Source organism: Mirounga leonina, unplaced genomic scaffold, assembly GCF_011800145.1.
Source record: "Mirounga leonina isolate KUSES-001 unplaced genomic scaffold, KU_Mleo_1.0 Mir_418, whole genome shotgun sequence".
Lineage (NCBI taxonomy): Eukaryota > Metazoa > Chordata > Mammalia > Carnivora > Phocidae > Mirounga > Mirounga leonina.
The window spans coordinates 22,254,858-22,275,559 of NW_023270739.1; the positions used below are offsets into that span (position 1 = coordinate 22,254,858).

General features: G+C 35.2%; 1 protein-coding gene across 6 annotated transcripts in view; it reads left to right on the forward strand.

The window, feature by feature from the left end:
• The window catches only part of NR2C1 (nuclear receptor subfamily 2 group C member 1), a 45,837-nt gene extending 25,135 nt beyond the window's left edge, over positions 1-20,702 (forward strand). For 3 of the 6 annotated variants that reach the window (XM_034987827.1, XM_034987826.1, XM_034987828.1), the window contains 6 exons: positions 353-518; positions 6,453-6,574; positions 12,244-12,383; positions 13,747-13,884; positions 15,802-15,907; positions 18,806-19,078. In XM_034987827.1, coding sequence (XP_034843718.1) covers positions 353-518; positions 6,453-6,574; positions 12,244-12,383; positions 13,747-13,884; positions 15,802-15,907; positions 18,806-18,980 — 847 coding nt within the window. In that variant the 3' untranslated portion in view covers positions 18,981-19,078. Of the gene's footprint in view, positions 1-352; positions 519-6,452; positions 6,575-12,243; positions 12,384-13,746; positions 13,885-15,801; positions 15,908-18,805 lie in introns of all 6 variants that reach the window. The other 3 variants (XM_034987825.1, XM_034987829.1, XM_034987830.1) reach the window with 3 other exon arrangements.

The window sequence follows — 20,702 nt, forward strand, 5'->3', positions numbered from 1 at the left end:
TCTGTATGTAAAGTAAATGGTCTGTTATCTTGTAATATCAAATGTATAACTTGTAAAAGCATATTTTAGGGTTTTTCCTCCTGGTAATTACATAAATTTTTTTTTAAAGACTTTAATTCTCTGATAATACATTAATATAATACAGCTTTTCATACTATACATATTCAAATTTAATTTGTTGCTTTTGGAAACAGGTATAGATATCAATGAAATAGAGTAATCAGTGATACATCAAAGTTCTGTATTCTCAATAATTTTTTTAGGCCTAAATCTTAATTCCAGAATTTTATGTAGAGTTTTTATTTTATTGTGGAGATTGACCAAGCTCACAGCATCTGATGTCTCCTAATAGGGCATTTGACACTCTTGCAAAAGCATTGAATCCTGGAGAGAGCACAGCCTGTCAGAGCTCAGTAGAGGGCATGGAAGGAAGCGTACACCTAATTGCTGGAGACTCGAGCATAAATTACATCGAAAAAGAGGGGCCTCTTCTCAGCGATTCACATGTAGCTTTCAGGGTATTTCCATATTTTTTAATATAATTTTTATGTTGTGTTATCCATTTTGATTTCAATCTTCCCTCCAGAAATCAGAGTATATTTGTTGTGCTTTTAAAGTCAGAAATATTCCTGATAGAATTCAAAATAGCAACTGAAATATACACATCTGGCTATTTAAATAATGGCTCAATAAAGCATCCTATTTATTTATAAATCATGGTTATAATATTGATTAGTGGTTTTAAGTCTATAAAAGCTAGCTTTTAGAACATTTAGACATAAGTTTTGGATGTTGTTGTTAACTCTTAAGGATTGACATCATGTTTGTATACACCGGTTTTGTTCAATGCTTTGGTATAAACCAGTATGTGAGACCCAGTTATTCTTACCATAGTAACTATAAAGAACTCCATTTATTACGTAGTCCCCTAATTAGCTAGCTCTCAGTATTAAGAATGTAAAAATTATTTAATACATTTTAACTTTTGGCTTTTAACTTTTTACACTTTAACCATTTGGGGGGAGGTACATTTGTAGTTTCTTTTTTGCTCCCCTCAATACATTAATTTATGATGGAAACAATACATGCAGAATATTAGAAAATAACTTTGTCATTCAGATAATGTTTGGACTATGGCTATAGATACACTGACCATTGAGGCCCTACATTAAGACTCTGATGTTTTGACCCCTCCATTTTAACCACTCTATATCTTTCCTCTGCCGGCTATGAGTACTATCAGCAAATCATACGCAAAGTGATTAAAAGTATATAGGAGATTTCAGTTAGCAATACACAGCAGTCCTAGAATACCTGATGGAAATTGTGTATAACTTTATTGTAGATTATAAATTTCCGTGGGTTTCTAATGAAAATATAAACAGTTCTCAAATAGCGGTTTGTGTGACTGGTACAAATAACACAAATCTAACATTGGCTAAAACTGCATACAATAAAATTTATATTTGTAAGATTTGACTTGGTAGAAGTAGCCACAGAGAAAGCTCAGTGACTTAGTAAATTGCTGTAATTTGACATAGACCGTGAAACCAATCTTCATATAAAATTTTGCCAAAGATAAACCTATATGAAAAAAATTAGAAATGTTTTATGTGTACTGTACATGAAAATTTTTTATGGGGGCTGTAAGAAAAGATAATGGGAATAATCAGTGTCATCCTTAAAATTTATGGTAGGAGCTATGGACAAGGGTGGAACAAGGCAAAACTGATTTTTCCCAATTGCACTTTTTATTCTAAATAAAAGACATGTTTTTGTTGTCTTACTTTTATTTTCTACCTTTAGATTTAAATGGGAAGGAAAGAAAAAGACATGTAGGAAGAGGACCCATTGCAAGAAAAAGTATAGAGTACTTCTATAGAAAATAGAAATAGTCCTTTTTTAATTGTTGATGTTGGTCCTCAAAATGTTTGATTCTTTTAAATATTTGTTATCGACAGGTGAGTTAGGCAAATTAGAACTTTTTTCCCATCTCTGGAATTGGTTTTTTTCCATACAGTCTTCGACCTGCTGTTCTCTGGGTGTCCTCAGAATCAGCACTGTGAAGTTTCTTGGTCTCCTGACAAAGACAGCTTCTTTCTCTGATGCTTGTTTACATTTCCAGCCTTTGTGAAATCAAGAGTTTTACTTTTCCCTCACTTCCCAGCTTAGTACTTTCATAGTTGGCTTTCTCATTGAGGTTTTATAGTCATGAGTTTCAAAACCTGACATCTGTAATCAAAAACTTAGTTCTTTCTTAACTGAGCTAAATAGCATTTTGTTCCTATCTTGCATTTTTATGTACAGTGTAGTTTGCAGCATGCTTTCATGTGTACATTCTTACATTTGAGTCTTAATCACAGTTGGTTGTGAAGGTTTGGTTTTTACTGTCATTTTGTGAATGAAAAAAGATTTGGAGGTTTTCAGTGTCTTGTTCAAAGCAATCCAAACAGAAAGGAGAAATAGTCTAATAATACATCTTGGAATTTGGTTCTGTAGAATCTAGGACAATAGAAATATTAAATATTTTTATTAAATTTCGGAGTTTTTGGTGTGATTTCATATACTTTATTCTTGATTCTTGCAATTTGATTACATAGATCATCAAAGTGGATAGAATTCCCATTTAGGAATAAGTATATGAGACAGAGGTAGGTGATATCCAAAACTGTTCTCTCATATGTATCATCTCAGTATTAAAACCATAGTCCTTCTGGTCACCATGTTTGATGTTTGGGAGTCATCATCATTCTCCCCATATTTCACTCCCCTCCATTCCCTAATTGAATCCTAACCATTCTTTTGTTTGAATTTCTCCCTTCCTCTTCATTTTTATCACCGTATTTCAAGGCCTTTTAAAATTTCTTACCTAAATGGTTAGAGTAATATCTTTGCTTCCAGTCTCTTCATCTTGTCCTGTGCTCTGGTAACAGAGTGATATTTGTTAAAAATCAGCCCAGTTATGGGACGCCTGGGTGGCTCAGTCAGTTACGCGTCTGCCTTCAGCTCAGGTCATGATCCCAGAGTCCTGGGATCGAGCCCCTAGTCAGGCTCACTGCTCAGCAGGAATCCTGCTTCGCCCTCTCCTTCTGCCCCTCCTCTCCTCTTCACATGTGTGTGCGCTCTCTCTCAAATAAATAAATAAAATCTTAAAAAAAAAAATCAGGCCAGTTATGTTACTCTGCTACCTAAAAGCCTTCATTAGCTTCCTATTGCTCGTTGAGATAAAGTTTATGACCTTTTAGGACCTTCCACATTTTGATTCAGTTGCCCATCATTTATCAGAAATGCCATCTCTTTCTTAGCCCTTTCTTTTTTTTAAAGATTTTATTTATTTATTTATTTGACAAAGAGAGCAGGAGAGGGAACACAAGCAGGGGGAGTGGGAGAGGGAGAAGCAGGCTTCCTGCTGAGTAGGGAGCCCAATGTGGGGCTCGATCCCAGAACCCTGGGATCATGACCTGAGCCAAAGGCAGACACTTAATGACTGAGCCACCCAGTCACCTCCTCTTAGCCCTTTCTGTAGCTCATTCTGTTTCCCTTTATTCTTCTATTGAAGCCTTAGCTCTTAGCTTAGTACCTTACAGTGAAATCTCAGTTGGGGCACCTGGCTGGCTCAGTTGGTAGCTCTTGATTTTTGGGTTGTGAATTTGAGCCCCACATTGGGGGTTGGATTTTCTTTAAAAAGAAAGAAAGAAAGAGATCTCAAGATGTGTTTGCTGAATTATAATGTGTAATCCAGGATCACACAACTAATGACATGTTGGGAATAGAATTCAGATCTCCTAACTCAAGTCAAATGACTTTTTTAAAGTTCTGTCATTTAGCTTATTGTCAGAATTACAGAAAGGGCTATAAAGGTAATGGTAGACAAGTAACTTCTAAAATGGGTAGCCAATATATTGGGGCACCTGGGTGGCTTAGTCGGTTAACTCTCCAACTCTTGATCTCAGCTCAGGTCTTGATCTCATGGTCATGATTTCTAACCCTGTGTTGGGTTCCATGCTGGCCATGAAGCCTACTTAAAAAAAAAAAAAAAAAAAAACTCAATGTACTGAATGTGTATCATTTTTAAAATGTGTGTATTTCAATTTATAAACCTAAAAGTCCACAGGCAGTTTTGGGACGCTCTTTAACATCTTTAGTAGGAACTCATCTTCTCTATATAGAGGAAGAAATCTTTGTCTTTGCAATCTAAAAGACTTGTTGAATAAATTCTTGTTTCTTAAGCCAGTACTGGCTGATTCATGATGCTAGAGGTGTATCTTGTTTAAGAAAATTAAGTATTAAAACAGATAAATTATGAGATATTTCTTCTCTTTATAATACATGCATCCATACAATGCATGGCAGTCTTTTAAATAATGAATTCCTCTAGTATGTATTGCAAATGATTTCAATTTTATGATTAAAGCACAGAAAGTTTTCAACATTACCACCACTCTTGTGTCAAGAGGGTACATCTGTATCTTTTAGCCCTTATGTCTAATTTTTAATACTGTAACTATTTTACTTTCTTAAAAGTGACTAACAATTGTTGTTTTGCATCTTACTTACTCCAACCCCCTAAAACTAGTAATCTCTGGTAATTCCCCTGATCTTTCAGGCTTTTTCGCCCCTCTACTCCCCTTGGGCAATTCTGAAAAGGTATGATAGTTCCCAGTTTGTTTTTTATATACTTACGTATAGAAACAGTAGCATCCTGATAATTACATTTAAGATGTTTAATATCTGCTTGCCTACAGTTCTCTTAAGAATTCTCTTTAAATAGTGGCATTTTAATTTGCTGCTCCAGTAAACATTCTCAAGCATTTAAAAAATATTCTCAGGGTGCCCACTGGCTGGCCCAGTTGGTGGAGTGTGTGACTCTTAATCTCAGGGTTGTGAGTTTGAGCCCCATGTTGGATGTAAAGATTACTTAAAAATAAAATCTTAAAAAATTTTTTTTTTTAAATAAAAAATATTCTTCTCAGGGCACCTGGGTGGCTCAGTCGGTTGAATGTCTGCCTTCGGTTCAGGTCATGATCCCAGAGTCCTGAGTCTCGGGATCAGACCCCGCATTGGCTCCCTGCTCAGTGGGGTGTCTGCTTCTTCTGCCCCTCAACCCGCCCATGCTCACTCTCTCTCTCCCTCTCAAATAAATAAATAAAATATTTTAAAATATATATATATTTTTTTCTCATACATGAAATTTCAACTGTTAATTTCTCTGTTGTTTTATTAGTGGCACCATTTATAAATAGATAAACCATTTGTGGCTAATAATGAACAAAGGCAATATTTTTTACCTAACATTTCTGGAGAATTTTTGTATCATTTTGATGAAAACCTTTTGATCTGTTAGGCATCATAGACACTTTTGAGAATCTGATTAAAGCTATCCTTTCCTCAGAAAAATACATACGGGTACATCCACCTACTCTACCCCTGAGGTAGCCAGTGTTAACTTGCTGTGATAGATCTTCTGTCCTTTATACACACACACACACACACACACTCTCTCTCTCTCTGTCCCTTTCTCTTTAACATAAATTAGGTCATCTACACATTGTTTCGTAGTTTTTCCACTTAGACGTCTGTGAGGTATTTTTTTTCTATGCCATTACATCTCAGTTTATCTCACTAATTTTAATGCCTACAAAGTACTCTATAGCATAGGTTATTTTCCTTAGTGATAGAAATTTAGGTTATAGATGAAATTACATTTCATTTATAGTAATGAAAGTTCTCTTTAACAAGCTTTTCAAAAATGCTTTTGATGTGGGATATTTATTTTCAACAGTTGACCCACACTTAAAGTGACTACCTGAGGTCAGGAGTACAAACGGACAGCCTGTGAGTATTAGAGCCACAGACACATTTTGTTTTACCTGTAGATTAAACAGGGAGTTGCACACAGAACCTGCTCTTTGAAAAATAGAGCAGGCAGTCCTTAGTCCAAATTGCCATATGTTTTCAGTATATGGAATTCGAGTCCCAGATAAAGGAATATGCACTTCCCAGATGGCACCAGCAGGCCCACTTCACTCATTATTCTCCTGACCCTGTAAGATTTGAATTTGTTACTCCACATAGCCTGCGTGAATGGAACATTTAACACACAGGATTACTCCTTAAACTGAACTATACCATTATTGATAAAGGAAGAGAAGAAAGGAAAAAAAGCACATTGTTAGACCAAGACAGAAATAACTTAAAAACACAACCAGGGAATATCATACCTGATATTTATTAAATGGGATCCTGCTTGTCTAAATATTGCTTTGTTAGCAGCTATGATCTACTCATTCTAAATCCTATTTATAGCTGTAAAATCCAGTCACTTGGATTATTTCACGATTTGCCTTTTGGTGAATATATCAAACTCCTATTTGATATGTTTACATGTAACTTTTTCAAAGAAAGTATCATTTAGAACTGTCATAATTTACCTCAGTCCCTGTTCACACTAGCTCACCATGCCTTCTCCTATGCCTGAGTACCTGAATGTGCACTACATTGGGGAGTCTGCCTCCAGACTGCTGTTCTTATCAATGCACTGGGCACTTTCGATTCCTTCCTTCCAGGCTCTAGGGTAAGTGTTTTGAAGTCCTTGAGTATAAATGTGATTTTACCGCACAAATGTACACTAAGCAAGAACTTTTATTTTGGATGGATTTGTATTAAAGGGAAAAAATGGTATAACATTATAAAGTTTTGTTATTTATATGACAAATTATGGCAGTTAGTATTTTCTTATTTTTATGTAGGAAGGGTATCCATGTTTCATAATTTGACTGAGTTAATAATTCAAATGGAATATATGCAGTGGAGCTGATAAATCATGGCCAGCATTTGTAATAGGCTGTCTTTGACCTGAAGATAGGGAGGCTGTAGGTATGCCCTGGGCCGTTGTTTCCCTCCCAGCCCCACTGTTTTCAGTGTTCATCTCAGGCATGTTCATAAGGAGCTGAAACATGCATACAGTGAATGTTTCAAAATAGAAACAGTTGTTTTCCAATCTGTGATTACAAAAAGTGGGGAAGGGGGAGATACTGTAGACCCCATAGTACCACAGTGATAATTTGGAGATACTTACCACCAAGAAACACACCAGTAATCTGTATTACATCTGTATTACCTGATGTTTGCCAGATTTATTTAGATTGTGTTAAAGTAACTGGTATGAAGACGCAAAGAGACTATGGAAAAAGTTAAGTCCATAGTCATAAAAGTATTTTTCTAGTCACAGGGCCCTACTCACCAACATGATTTCATAAATAATGTGCTTTCATATCCTATACTTCTGTTCTCCCATTTGCCAAAGGAATGATAACTGTCCATCCTTTATTCTTACAGAGTATTTAATATGATTAAGAAATTTCTCAGTCATGACTTTAAAAGCATACATGGAGCACCTGGGTGGCTCAGTCAGTTAAGCGTCGGGCTCTTGATCTCAGCTCAGGTCTTGATGCTCAGGGTCATGAGTTTGAGCCCCACGTTGGGCTCTGCACTGGCCATGGAGCCTCCTTAAAAAAAAAAAAAAAAGGCACACATAGAACCCCAGTATAATTTGGTGTTGGGTATACCATGCATTAAATCATATACTTAACTAATATAGTTACATAGATTGAAAGCCTAATTTAGAATGGTTAACCTTTAGAACTATTGTTAGCCCTTTCTCTCAAAATAACATTTAGTTTTCAGAATTTCTCCAGTCTGCTTTTTTTAACAAAGAATTAAAATATGATATAAATTTACATATTAGCAGTTTATTTTAAAGGGTTAGGTTTACTTAGTTCCCTAAGCTTGTAACTGGAGTACTTTTGTGTTGAAAAGTAATCTGGTGATATTTGTCATAATAGGCTATCAACTATTATAGTAAAAAAAAAAAACAAAAAAAAAAACGATTTTTAGGGAGTGCTTTGAACTCTTTGAATTATTTATATAGCACTGTTGATCTTAAGTACTTCTGTTAAGTGTGATTATCCTATGGAAACATTTCCAAAAAGAAACCAAAAATAAAACCTGAGGTTTCCAGTTATAATCCAGTCTTACAGTGGCAGCCACATTTCCCTCTGATCTGTACTGAAAAATGGTTTTAATGTAACAGCCACAGGATTCTTTGCAATCAGAATTAACCATTGGTGTAGCATGTGAGGCCATTAATCGCTACATAAACTCACTGTCGCCATCTAGGTTGTTTGTAGTTCTAGTTAATCAGATGGAAGAGGACTAAGTACTGATGATGGGAAATTCTGTTGAGTGGTAATAAAAGCTATTCTGAGTCTCCTAGAAACTGACATAGGTTGCATTTTTATCCGTAGACCCAAAACTTGGGAACAAAGCCCTAATATTGCAGAGAGAAACAGATAAGCAACATTAATCAGTTACTAAAAGTCGAGTTTGTTTTGATTACTTATTAAATGGAGAACAGTAGCTTTAAGAACCTTTCAAACAGTGGGTGGTTAATACTGTCTATTGTACAGTCCTTTATATTTTACAAGGATTTTACTTTTCTGTTTAAGATTTGTAGTTTCGGGGCGCCTGGGTGGCTCAGTCGTTAAGCGTCTGCCTTCGGCTCAGGTCATGATCCCAGGGTCCTGGGATCGAGTCCCACATCGGGTTCCCTCCTCGGTGGGAAGCCTGCTCTCCCTCTCCCACTCCCGCTGCTTCTGTTCCTGCTCTCACTATCTCTGTCTCTGTCAAATAAATAAATAAAATCTTTAAAAAAAAAAGATTTGTAGTTTCAAAACTTATAGGAATTCAGTTGTTTTTCACTTCTACCTGTGTAATTTAGGTGATTACACAGTAGTAAGTTCAGTTACAGGCACTTGGCATGATTTGTCAGCAGTCTTCTCTACCTGGATTCTCGTAATATAACCCAAAATTCTAAACCACCACTATTTGCTACAGGAGACTTTATTTTTTGAGTAATTTAAGAAACCTTCCATAGATGCTAAGTCTGAAAGTTGAATCTTTTAAAATCCCACTGAAACAAAGTAATGTTTTACTATAGATGCGGGTTTAAAACCAGCTTTATTGGGCACCTGGGTGGCTCAGTTCGTTGGGTGACTGCCTTTGGCTCGGGTCATGATCCCGGGGTCCTGGGATCGAGTCTCACATTGGGCTCCCCCTGCTCTGTGGTGAGCCTGCTTCCCCCTGTCCCTCTGCCTGCCACTCCCCCTGCTTGTGCTCTCTGTCAAATAAATAAAATCTTTTTAAAAAATTTTTAAAAATAAAAATAAAACCAGCTTTATTGCCGTATCACTGACAACTTTTCCCTAAGGACCATGCTTTCCTTTCAAACACATGCTGCTAGGTAAAGTATAATGCCTTGGGTTTATTTGCGTGGAAGACAAATGGTTAGGTTATCCCCACGTATACATGACTTTGGAAGTCTTATTTTATCAAAATAAATAGTATAAACAATGATCTGATCTCTAATTCTGAGTACTATGTACATATTTTAATGAACTTAACAATATAGAAGACTAGTTAGAGAAAAATACCTATACCTATTTGTAAAAGAAGTTGACATATTTACCGTTATGCAACCTAATGCCTCTATTAATTAACACTGGCATTGTTTCAGTGTACCTGACTGATACTTTAGCTACCCCATCCAGCTCCTTTTGCTTTTCAAAGGAAAGATGTTTAGAAAATAGGTAGTATAATGTGATTACAATAGTTATTTGTTTTTCACAGAAAAAAGTTGATAGCAAACATGCCCTTACTGTCACAAAATACTAGCTGTAAAGGGGAGTCTCTACTGAGAAATTTGACTTTAGCATTTTACTTGCTAAAATTTTAATGAGTTATACAAAAGCATAGATTTTGAACACCTGGGTTCAAATTCTGGATTTGTTCATCTCCTAGCTTTGCTACTTAACTAGGCTCTATTTCTACATCTATAATTTAAGAGCAGAAATGCTTTCTTGCTGGCGAGGCTACTTAGCGGAGATAATGAATGTAAATTATCTAATCCAGTGCTACTGCAAACTAGATTATCAATGCTCATTTTCCTTCATTCTCTTAGGAACCTTCTCTTTAAAAAGGACTTGCTGTTTTCCTTTCCTAGTGAACTTTTTAAAAACATTTGAACAGCATAGCTAGCTATACTACAAGGATATTTGGGGTTTTGTTTTGGATGAAGATGTAAATATATGTATCTTTCTGCAATTAATCTCCATATTTAGTTCTTTCACTTTTCCTTTGGAAACAAAGTAATCTGGTGGCTTATTCCTCATTTGCCACTTTTCGTCATTTTTCCTTTAGGGTACTCATAACAATTTTGGTGTCCCTCATCCTCTGCACGGTTACTCAATCTTTTCTCTGAGTCTCCCACAACAATGTCAAAGTACTTTCATCCTACTAGGTATAACACAGGCCAGAAAGAGCTTTGATTTTTTTTTTTTTTTTTTTTTTTTTGTCAGTTGGTTCTGTTCATTTTCCTATCCTGTGTCCACTAATTACCTTGGTTAGCTGTTTCCTCTTTAAAACTTCGGACTCAGAGGTTAAGGTGAAAACTGAATTACTGTGAACTTTCCCATCATGTTTGCTTTTAACCTTTTCCTCCTGTTTATAAAATTTTAAAGTAACACTGAAGTATAGAAATATAAAGTAAAACTTCATTCTCCAGAGGTAACTAACCCCACTAATTAACAGTTTGGTGTCCTAACAGACCTTTTCAGTGCCATATTTTAACAATCCATTACACACTTGCATATCCTATTCTTTGCCTTTCTTTTTATACTTATAAGATGGGTCTCTTCCTATGTCTGCAAATGTCAGTTTACCCTGTTCTCCTGAATGGTTGCCTAGTATTCTCTTTTACAGGATCTCTTATTGATTTACTCATTCTTTATTAGTAGACATTTGGGTTCTTGCTAATTTTCTTTGTTATTCTATCCAGTGCTACAATAAGCACTGTAGCATTGTATGTATAATTTGCCTACTTTGTGTATTTCTATAAAATAGGTTCTTACAAGTGGAATAGCTAAGTCTCATCGCTTCTCGGCCTTTTGGCTAAGATCAAGTGTGGAATAGCTAAGTCTCAGAGGGTGTATGTTCTAGTTTTTTTATAGAGAGGTACTATTAAATTGTCCTCCAAAAAGATGTTGAGCCAGTTAACACCTCAGCAATGCTTACGTGAGAATGAATGCTTATTTCCTCACACCATCCTCGATTCTGGATTTTAGCTGTCTTTTCTGATACATGAAAATATTATCTTGGTCTCTTTTATTTTCTTTGATTTTAAGATATAAATTTTACATCATTTTTTATATGGAGATTTGAAAATATGATTTTCTTTTCATTTAAACTTCACTTTCAAATAGATTTTAATTGCCATAAGAAATTGGCAATACCCTAGATCTTTTTGTTTTTTAAGTTCTTTCCCATCTTTCTCTACTCAGATGTCAGCCCCTCAGGCTGGCCTTTTCTAGCCACCTTACCTGAACACCCCCCTCCCCACCGTTTTTTAATGCATAATCCTGCTTTATAGTAATGTAGAATTTTTCTTACCTGAGAGAAACCTAATGTATATATAACCATATACATGTGTATATAATATATAAAATATTTGAAATGGTATTTTTGTATGTTTACCTTCTGTTTCATGGAGGCAGACTTAATCCATCCTGTTAATTGCTGTTTCTCCAGTACCTTGAATAGTGCCTGGCATATACTATATGTCATCCCTTATTCACATAATTCTTATATTTACATCTCATAATAATGAGAGCAGGGAATAGGACGTATAGTTTCTCTTCATTTTATATAGCTAGGCAGCTGAGACCTGGGAAGCTTATTAGCCAGATTTCAAATGGATAATCAGTGGATGATCTAGTTTTTAAAACTGTGGCTGACTTCTAATATTTTTTCTACTCTCTCATGCTCTGGAGATTTCTTATTCAGAAGTTCAGGAAGGGACCATTCTTATTTTCATTTCTCCTAGCAAAATCCACAGTATCTCATTTATAGGGATACTAATATCCCATCTGAAACATGCTTAATAAACCGTTTCGGGATGCCTAAGTGACCTAGTTTGTTAAGCATCTGCCTCCGGCTCAGGTCATAATCTCAAGGTCCTGGGATCCAGCCCCTGCTCAGCAGGGAGTCTGCTTCTCCCTCTCCCTTTGTCCCTCCCCCTGCTCGTGCTCTCTCTCTCAAATAAATAAATAAATTTTTTTTAAAAAGTTGTAAAGTTTATAAAATACATGTTAATATCTGATACATGTTTGTTGTGTTTCATTTTAATAGGCAAGAAAATAGCATATCATTGGTGAAAGCTTATTGGAATGAACTTTTTACTCTTGGTCTTGCCCAGTGTTGGCAAGTGATGAATGTGGCAACTATATTAGCAACATTTGTCAATTGTCTTCACAGTAGCCTTCAACAGGGTAAGGAGCATCTTATTTATTTCTTTTTCCAGGATATAAGAGAGGGTGTCAATTTTATAAACTATGTTATCATTAAAGTTAGATAGTTGATTAATGTTTAAGATACCAGCATCCTTTTTACTAGAGATAACTTTTACATTTTGATAAATTCACCCATTAATTACCCAAAAATATTTTCAAATGAGAGCATAACAAAATTGAAACAATTATATTTAACTCTGGCAGGCAGCTTCTGAGTAGGCCCTGTGAAGTTTTGCATATTTGGACATAGATACCAAAGGATCCAGGGATTAGCTTACATAGAGGTGACCAGATATTTTTAAATGTATACTCCTCACCAATTTTCAAACTGACTTTTTTTAATTATAGTCCTTTGCATCCCAGCATAGGCTGGGTTGTTTTTGTTTTTGTTTTTAATCAGTTCATTGGGATATATTCTTTCACTTAAACAGAGCAATCTTTACTTTTTTCCTTTTCTTGATGCCGTGGTCATTACGGCTTTAATTGAGGACACAGGCGGTCATTGATTTATAAATGTTTAATTTTAAATTGGCTTGTGACTAACCAGGAGCATGGGAGGAACTGCTTTTTGAATTTAGGAATAATTTACAAATTGGGAATCATGTTTTATTTCCTTAGCATGTCCCATTTCTCATTGTTTTGCGTTATTTTTAAATCATCTGCTTCCACTTCCTGTTTGAGGCAGAAAAATCACCTTAAAATGTCATCAGCAGTAGATCTGCTAGAAGGTAGCACTACATTCCATCTTATTTATGGACTCCTGGTCTTGATTCATTTCGCATGAATTTGTAATGGGTTATATATAGCCTACTTCATTAAAGCTGTGGTTGACTAGTCAGATGTGTTTTAAACATAAACACAATAAATTTTAAAAGTTATTATAAAACTTTATTATACTCAACTTTTCTTTGGTCTTGGCAGTGTTTTTTTGCTAAGTATTTTTATTTTAATAGTGTTGGGAACTTCAAAAATCTAGGTGCTTTTGCTCATTTTTTTCAACCAATTACAAGCTTAAATAAAATCTTGTTACCAAAATTTGAGTCTTCTGTAGGCTAGTTTTTCAGGTTATCCTTACAGCTTACCTTCTCAAAGATATATCTTGAAACACTAAATTTCTTGGGGTTTTTGTTTTTTTTTTCTAACAGCTTGTTTTTTTCCTTGAATGAGGAATGTCTGAAGATCACAAGTTTCATCTTCACTTGCAGAGATAATGAATTTTAAACATTTACAGCTTGGTTATATTCAAAGCTAGAAATTAGTGAGAAGGAAATATATTGAGTAAAAATAGTCATACATTTTAGCCAAAAACTAGAAGCTTTCGTTTGTTTGTTTTTAATTAAAGATAAAATGTCAACAGAAAGAAGAAAATTATTGATGGAGCACATCTTTAAACTACAGGAGTTCTGTAACAGCATGGTTAAACTCTGCATTGATGGATATGAATATGCCTACCTGAAGGCAATAGTACTCTTCAGTCCAGGTACATAAACATTTCTTTCTTATTTAAAACACAATATTGGGGGAATCTCATACATTGCTGGTGGGAATGTGAAAGGATGCACTGAAAGTGGAGACAGCCCAAGTGTCCATCAATAAATGAATAAACCAGATGTAATATCTACAGACGGTGGGGTATCAGCCATAAAAAGGAATGAAATTCTGATACATGCTACATCGTGGTTGAAAACAGTACACTAAGTGAAAGAAGCCAGTCACAAAAGACCACATTTTATATGATTCCATTTATATGAAATGTCTGGAATAGGCAAGTCTGTAGAGACATAAACTAGATTAGTGGCTACCAGGGACTAAGGAGGGGGAGCATGGGAGGTGATTGCCAATGGGCACAGAATTTCTCTTGGGATGACAAAAATGTTCTAAAATTCAATTGTAATGATGGTTGCACAGCTCTGAATCTACGAAAAACTATTGAATTACACACTTTAAATCAGTGAATTTTATGGATATTAGACATTGATCTAGGTATGAAAAGGAAAGTTGAAGAAATCATTGAAATGACATAATTATGTTCACATCAATATTTGAATTCTTAGGCATATTTTGGTAGGCATGATGAGAAGGCAAATGAAAGGTGAGTATTGGTTTGTTAATGGGTTAAACTTCTAAACATCTTAGTAGAGTTACCAACAAATAGAAAAATGTCTCTTATTTTCCTGCCAGTTTCTAGCTTTCACATACAGTAAAATGACAGCTCAATGATCAATTTATGAATAAGAAAAATTGACTATTCTCTTAGACCCTGTATTTTTTATTTTGGTGTGTCTATTCCTGTGCATCATAATAAAATTATATGAGGAAACCTGCTTCTTAAACTCAGTGATACTAATATGACACTTAAAGCTTTTTTTCCTGTTTCTTAAGAGTTTCACGTAAGTTAATAACATGTATTTCCATTTTAATCACAACCAGTTTGCCACCTTCATTTACCTTAAAATTGAAAGAACATAGATTTGATTTAGTATAATTTTATTAAGTATTCCCAATATTTTCTATTTATTTTTTATTCTCTTTAGTCAGAGCAGAGCTTTCCATGTTTTTCAATATTGCCTAAGTTAGGCATAATTTTATTGAAGTTCTCTTAATATTCCCATTTTTGTGAAATTTTGTAGTGACTATTGAAATGTTTATATAGATTACTTTGTGTTTCTGTGTTACAGTTTTTCTTATAGAAATACTGTCCATTCTTTGATAATTTCAGAAGTATCTTTTTACCCAACAATGATGGGAAGGTTCTTATGAAAAAAGTAGTGTAGAATATAATCTGCAGGTATTTCATTGGATTAAAAATGCTTTTTTAACTAAGCTAAGTCATTTTATTTTTTGTTCCTGTTGAAGCAAAATGATCAAACTCCCTTCCATGACTTTTGGAATAGAGAAAACTATTTTAGTAGAAACCAGTGATCTCATTTATTTACATTTTAGAATATGTATATGAGACAAAATCATTATGAGGGTTAAAGTACAGGGGCACCTGGGTGGCTCAGTTGGTTGAGTGTTTGCCTTCAGCTCCAGTCATGATCCCCGGGGTCCTGGGATTGAGCCCCACATGGGGCTCCCTGCTCAGCTAGAAGTCTGTTTCTCCCTCTCCCTCTGCCCTTCCCCCCCCACTCATACTCTCTCTCTTTCCCTCTCAAATAAATAAATAAAATATTTTTTAAATAAATTTTTTAAAGGGCTTAAAGTAGAGTGTCTGGCATTTAGTAGGTGGGTTACTAAATACATTTGTGGAGTGAGAGAACCACGCATAGGATAGCGCTTTTTTTTTTTTTTTTTTTTTGACTGAACTGTTCTTCCCACCCCCTTCTATCTCATCTCTCTGTGTCTTATTAAATGAACATTCAGAACTAGGGTAACAATATATTCTTTAATGTTTCAGATCATCCAGGCCTAGAAAACATGGAACAAATCGAGAAATTTCAGGAAAAGGCATATGTGGAATTCCAAGATTATATAACCAAAACATATCCAGATGACACCTACAGGTATGTAAAAGTTAAATACTATTTAATTAAATCCATCTTAAAATTTTTTATGAATCTATTTCATTATTTTCCCTTCCAAGAGTATATCAGTGTTTTAGTCAGCATGGACCTTTGAAATAGCTAATCCTATTAAAAGCAGTAGTGCATTGGTGCAAGTGATTTACAGGTAGTATTTCATGCATTTCTTACAATTTATAGAAGAAGACTTGAGCAGAAAGGTTAAATAACTTGCTCAGGGTCACACACAGATGGCAGGGCCTGCCTGTGAGCTCAGGTTGTCTGGCTCTAGTGCCCAAACTATTTTCTTCAGATGAAATAAAGGATTTTATTGTATTTTTTTAAAGACTTTATTTGTTTATTTGACAGAGAGAGAGACACACACACACACAGCGAGAGAGGGAACACAAGCAGGGGGAGTGGGAGAGGGAGAAGCAGGCTTCCCGCGGAGCAGGGAGCCCGATGTGGGGCTCGATCCCAGGACCCTGGGATCATGACCTGAGCCGAAGGCAGACGCTTAACGACTGAGCCACCCAGGAGCCCCAAATAAAGGATTTTATTAGTGAAAGGGAAGAAACAGGAATGAATGAATAAAAACACCATCTGACTATTTTATAAATAATTAGGAATTTGGTTTATGATATTTCTACCAAGATATTTCTTGCCAATATCCCTTGAAAAGAAATTTTTTTTTAATAAGATCCAACTCAGTTTTTGAAGAGGAACAGTATTGGAGAGTAGTTCTGCTAGCACGTGGCTGGCAGAGCCAGAATACCACGGCTCTACTCCTGACCCCATCACTTACTAGCTATATGACTGTGGGCAAGTTACTCAACTTCTGTGTTTCAGTTTCTTTCTCTGTAAAATGTAGATAATAGTACCCACAATTAGTATAATGATTAAATCAGTTGATATATGTAAATAGCTTAGAACACTGCCTATTGTATAGTATATCATATTGCATATAGTGTAACATATATGTAATATAATATATAATAAGGACTATATAGATGTTTACTAAGATTATTAAATTAACATGCTTTGTACTAATAAAAGAATGTTTTACATAAAATAATTATTTACAGATAATAAATAATAGATTTATAAGCCAGTTCCATCATAAAAATCACCTTTAGTTTATCTAACCAGTTTTCCTACCCTGCTTCCTACCAGTTTTATTCCTGCAGCTCACGTGGTAACAAATAGGAACTGGGTAATTTGAAGAGGAGACTAGTGGGTATAGGAATGTGACTAGGGATGCCTGGGAGGCTCAGTCGTTCGATTAAGCATCTGCCTTCGGCTCAAGTCATGATCCCAAGGTTCTGGGATCGAGTCCCACATCGAGCTGCTTGCTCAGCAGGGATCCTTCTTCTCCCTCTGCCTGACGCTCCCCCTGCCTGTGCGCTCTCTCTCTCTGACAAATGAATAAATAAGATCTTAAAAAAAAAAAAAAAGGTGACTTAATCCTGTTTTCGATTGGTCACAAATGTTAGAGTGCAAGGCCTTAGAATACAAGAGGGATACACATACCCAAGCTTTTCAGAAAGTTGGTTTTTTTTGTTGGGGGTGGTTTTGTTATGATTGTTCTCAATTTTTTAAAGTCTCTAAAATTGTTTTATACCTCATTGTACAAACAAATATAGTATTTAAATTTTTCCTCCTTCTTGGCATATAGCTGTTGGCTGACCTCTGTTCCAGTAGGTTCCAGGTGCTTTGATTGATCTCTGAACTCTCTCAGTTTCTTATATTTTGATTTATTTAAAAATAATAAATTAACTTTGGGGGCACCTGGGTGGCTCAGTCGTTAAGCATCTGCCTTTGGCTCAGGTCATGATCCCAGGGTTCTGGGATCAAGCCCCGCATTGGGCTCCCTGCTCGGCAGGAAGCCTGCTTCTCCTTCTCCCACTACCCCTGCTTGTGTTCCCTCTCTCGCTGTCTTTCTCTGTCAAATAAATAAATAAAATCTTTTAGAAAAATAATAATAATATAATAAATTAACTTTGGATAGGAGTTTTCAGCTTATACCTTATGCAAAGTATGGTTTTGCCTTTAAGATCCTCAGTAGCACAGAAACTGGCAGGAATCATTTCATTAATCTTTACCACAACACAGAGAGACCAGGAGTAAGTAGCTAACACGCGTTCACATAGGTGGAGGGGTAGTTGAATCAAGATTTGAACCCAGTGGTCTTGATTCCATATTCTATGCTCTTCCCCAGTCTTTCCAGTAATAACTATTGCCTGTTTTACCATTTCCATTTGTTTTTTGATTACCACTGAGCCCCATGTGTCCTGATAACACAGAACATTGCTGTTCTTACAACCTCAACTGAATCTCTAAGCCATTCTTAAATGTATAATTTGATCTGTGCTTTAATAACTTAGTTCCATGGTGGAGCGCCTGGGTGGCTCAGTTGGTTGAGCGTCCAACTCTTGATTTCAGCTCAGGTCATGACCCTCAGGGTCGTGGGATGGGCCCGTGTCGGGCTCCAAGCTCAGTGGGGAGTCTACTTGAGATTCTCTCTCTCTTTCTCTCTCTCTCTCCCTCTCTCCCCGCTCCCCCGCAGTGCTCGTGTGTGCACATGTGCTCTCTCTAAAATAAATAAATATTTTTTAAAATAAATAACTTATTAGTTCCATGGTCCATTCAGCCAAGTGGAGGCAACACAGTATAGTAGTTAAGAGCAAAGCTTTCCTATCAAGTCTGTTGGACTGCATTTATATCCAGATGATTGTCATACCCTCTAAGGCTTGAGAATACTTAAGTTTTTATTTTTTAACTTTTTAAAATTAGATCTTTATTAAATTAGACCACAACCAATATACATGCAGAAATTACTCCTCTATTTTTCTACTAAATCTCTTTTGGATTTACACCCTTGTTTTTCCTTCCCCTTTTTAGGTTGTCCAGACTGCTACTCAGATTGCCTGCTTTGAGATTGATGAATGCTACCATCACTGAAGAATTGTTTTTCAAAGGTCTCATTGGCAATGTACGAATTGATAGTGTCATCCCACATATTTTAAAAATGGAGCCTGCAGATTATAACTCACAAATAATCGGTCACAGCATCTGAAGGCTGAGATGTCAGTATAAACTTATTGTTGTTTCCCAGAACACAAGAAGACACCAAATTGAACTCATTGCTTCCAGGGTATCAGGAAATTTAGACTTGAAAGAGTAACCAAAAACCCAGGGTGTTTTTATTTTAACTTCTTAAGAATTTTTGAAGTGACTGGGCAGGTGGCAGGAATTAGAATTTCCCTTCCTGTCTTAAGTGACTAAGAAATACTATGAATTTATTCTTGGTTAAGATGACACCCTAAGCTATCACTTCTTGGCATCTAAACTAAGATCACGTATTATATTTTATCTTATAAAACAAATAAATTAGTCTTTTTTTTTTCCAGAATTGTGTTCTATTCATGTTTTCATTATGAACTAGTATAAACATTTAATCTTCAGAAATCCCTAAGGAGGATTTCCTTGCAGTTTACTCTTCCATAATATAATCTGTTTGTTTTAATTACCATGTAAAAGATTATTTTATGCTTAATGGTATGATGATAACATTAGAACCATAGGAAATATTAATTAAATATATATATATTTTTTGTCTTTTGTAAATATTACGGCACCCTAGCATATACCAGTCTCATTGCTGGCAATGAGACATAAGCCTACATGATCTCAAGACTTTTTTTAGTGTTGTATATTATTAGTTATAAGCACTTTTTATTTATGTATGTAGCAGAAAATTGTTTTTGAGAATGAGATAGGGTTCATGTTTTAATATTTTTGGTTTACTGCTGTGTTTTAAAAGTAGTAGAGACTGAGCCCAAAATGTTTCAATATTTTAAAATAGACATTAAAATTGTTGCTCTTCCATTCCACAAAAAGCATTGGACTTCTCTCCCTCTTTTCGGACCTGAATTAGAACATCCTGACCTTCAGTGAGTTTTAGCCCTTTTCTTTTAGGTCATTAGAAATACCCAGTTTGTTAAATAATGGATTTATCATAGCCAATCTGTGTTTTCAAGGTGAGTTAAACAATTATTTTAAAGCAGATTGATAATTTTTAAAAATTTAAGTTTTTTTAATATGTAAAGGAATATGCACTGATATTTCACTCTAAAGGGGGGAAAGCTGTTTTAACAGTAGTATGAGCATCAGCCTGAAGCCTTGTTGCCACAGCAAAACCATTTTAGACTCCTTGGATGCCTTCCACAGTAATGTTTTCCTTAGCAAAACTGAGACTGTTAAATCTTTCTTTGCTCTGATTGTCATGATGAATTATTTTGGTATGTCTGTGTGTTGATTTAAAAAAAAAAACAAATATGGAGATTTTATTGCACTCAGAGTACATTTTTTATAAAGATTTTTGCAATAGAAAAACTGAATTTAGGGGAGGGTGTGGATTTTACAAATTGCTACTTTATAGTAAATCAGAAGTTTAAAAGTATCAACTTACAGTCTTTACCAACTTATTAAGGGAAACTTTTTTCCCTATTTAAAATGTGATTTTTATCAACAGGTTTATTTATAATTATCAACTAGGAAAAACTACATTTAGTACAAAATAATTCATATGGAAAAATCAGTAGGTTTATATCTTTATAAACCCAATGAAGTAAGCCAAGGATTCAGGAAAATAATTCTTTAAAATAATGTACTAATGGTTAATTAAGATACATGTTCCTTTCAGGTATTTGTCCTGATTAAATTTGTAGTTATATTTGGAAGTGTTTTTAAAACTATATTAAAATGTGAACTACATTAAAAATGTCCATTTATTTGA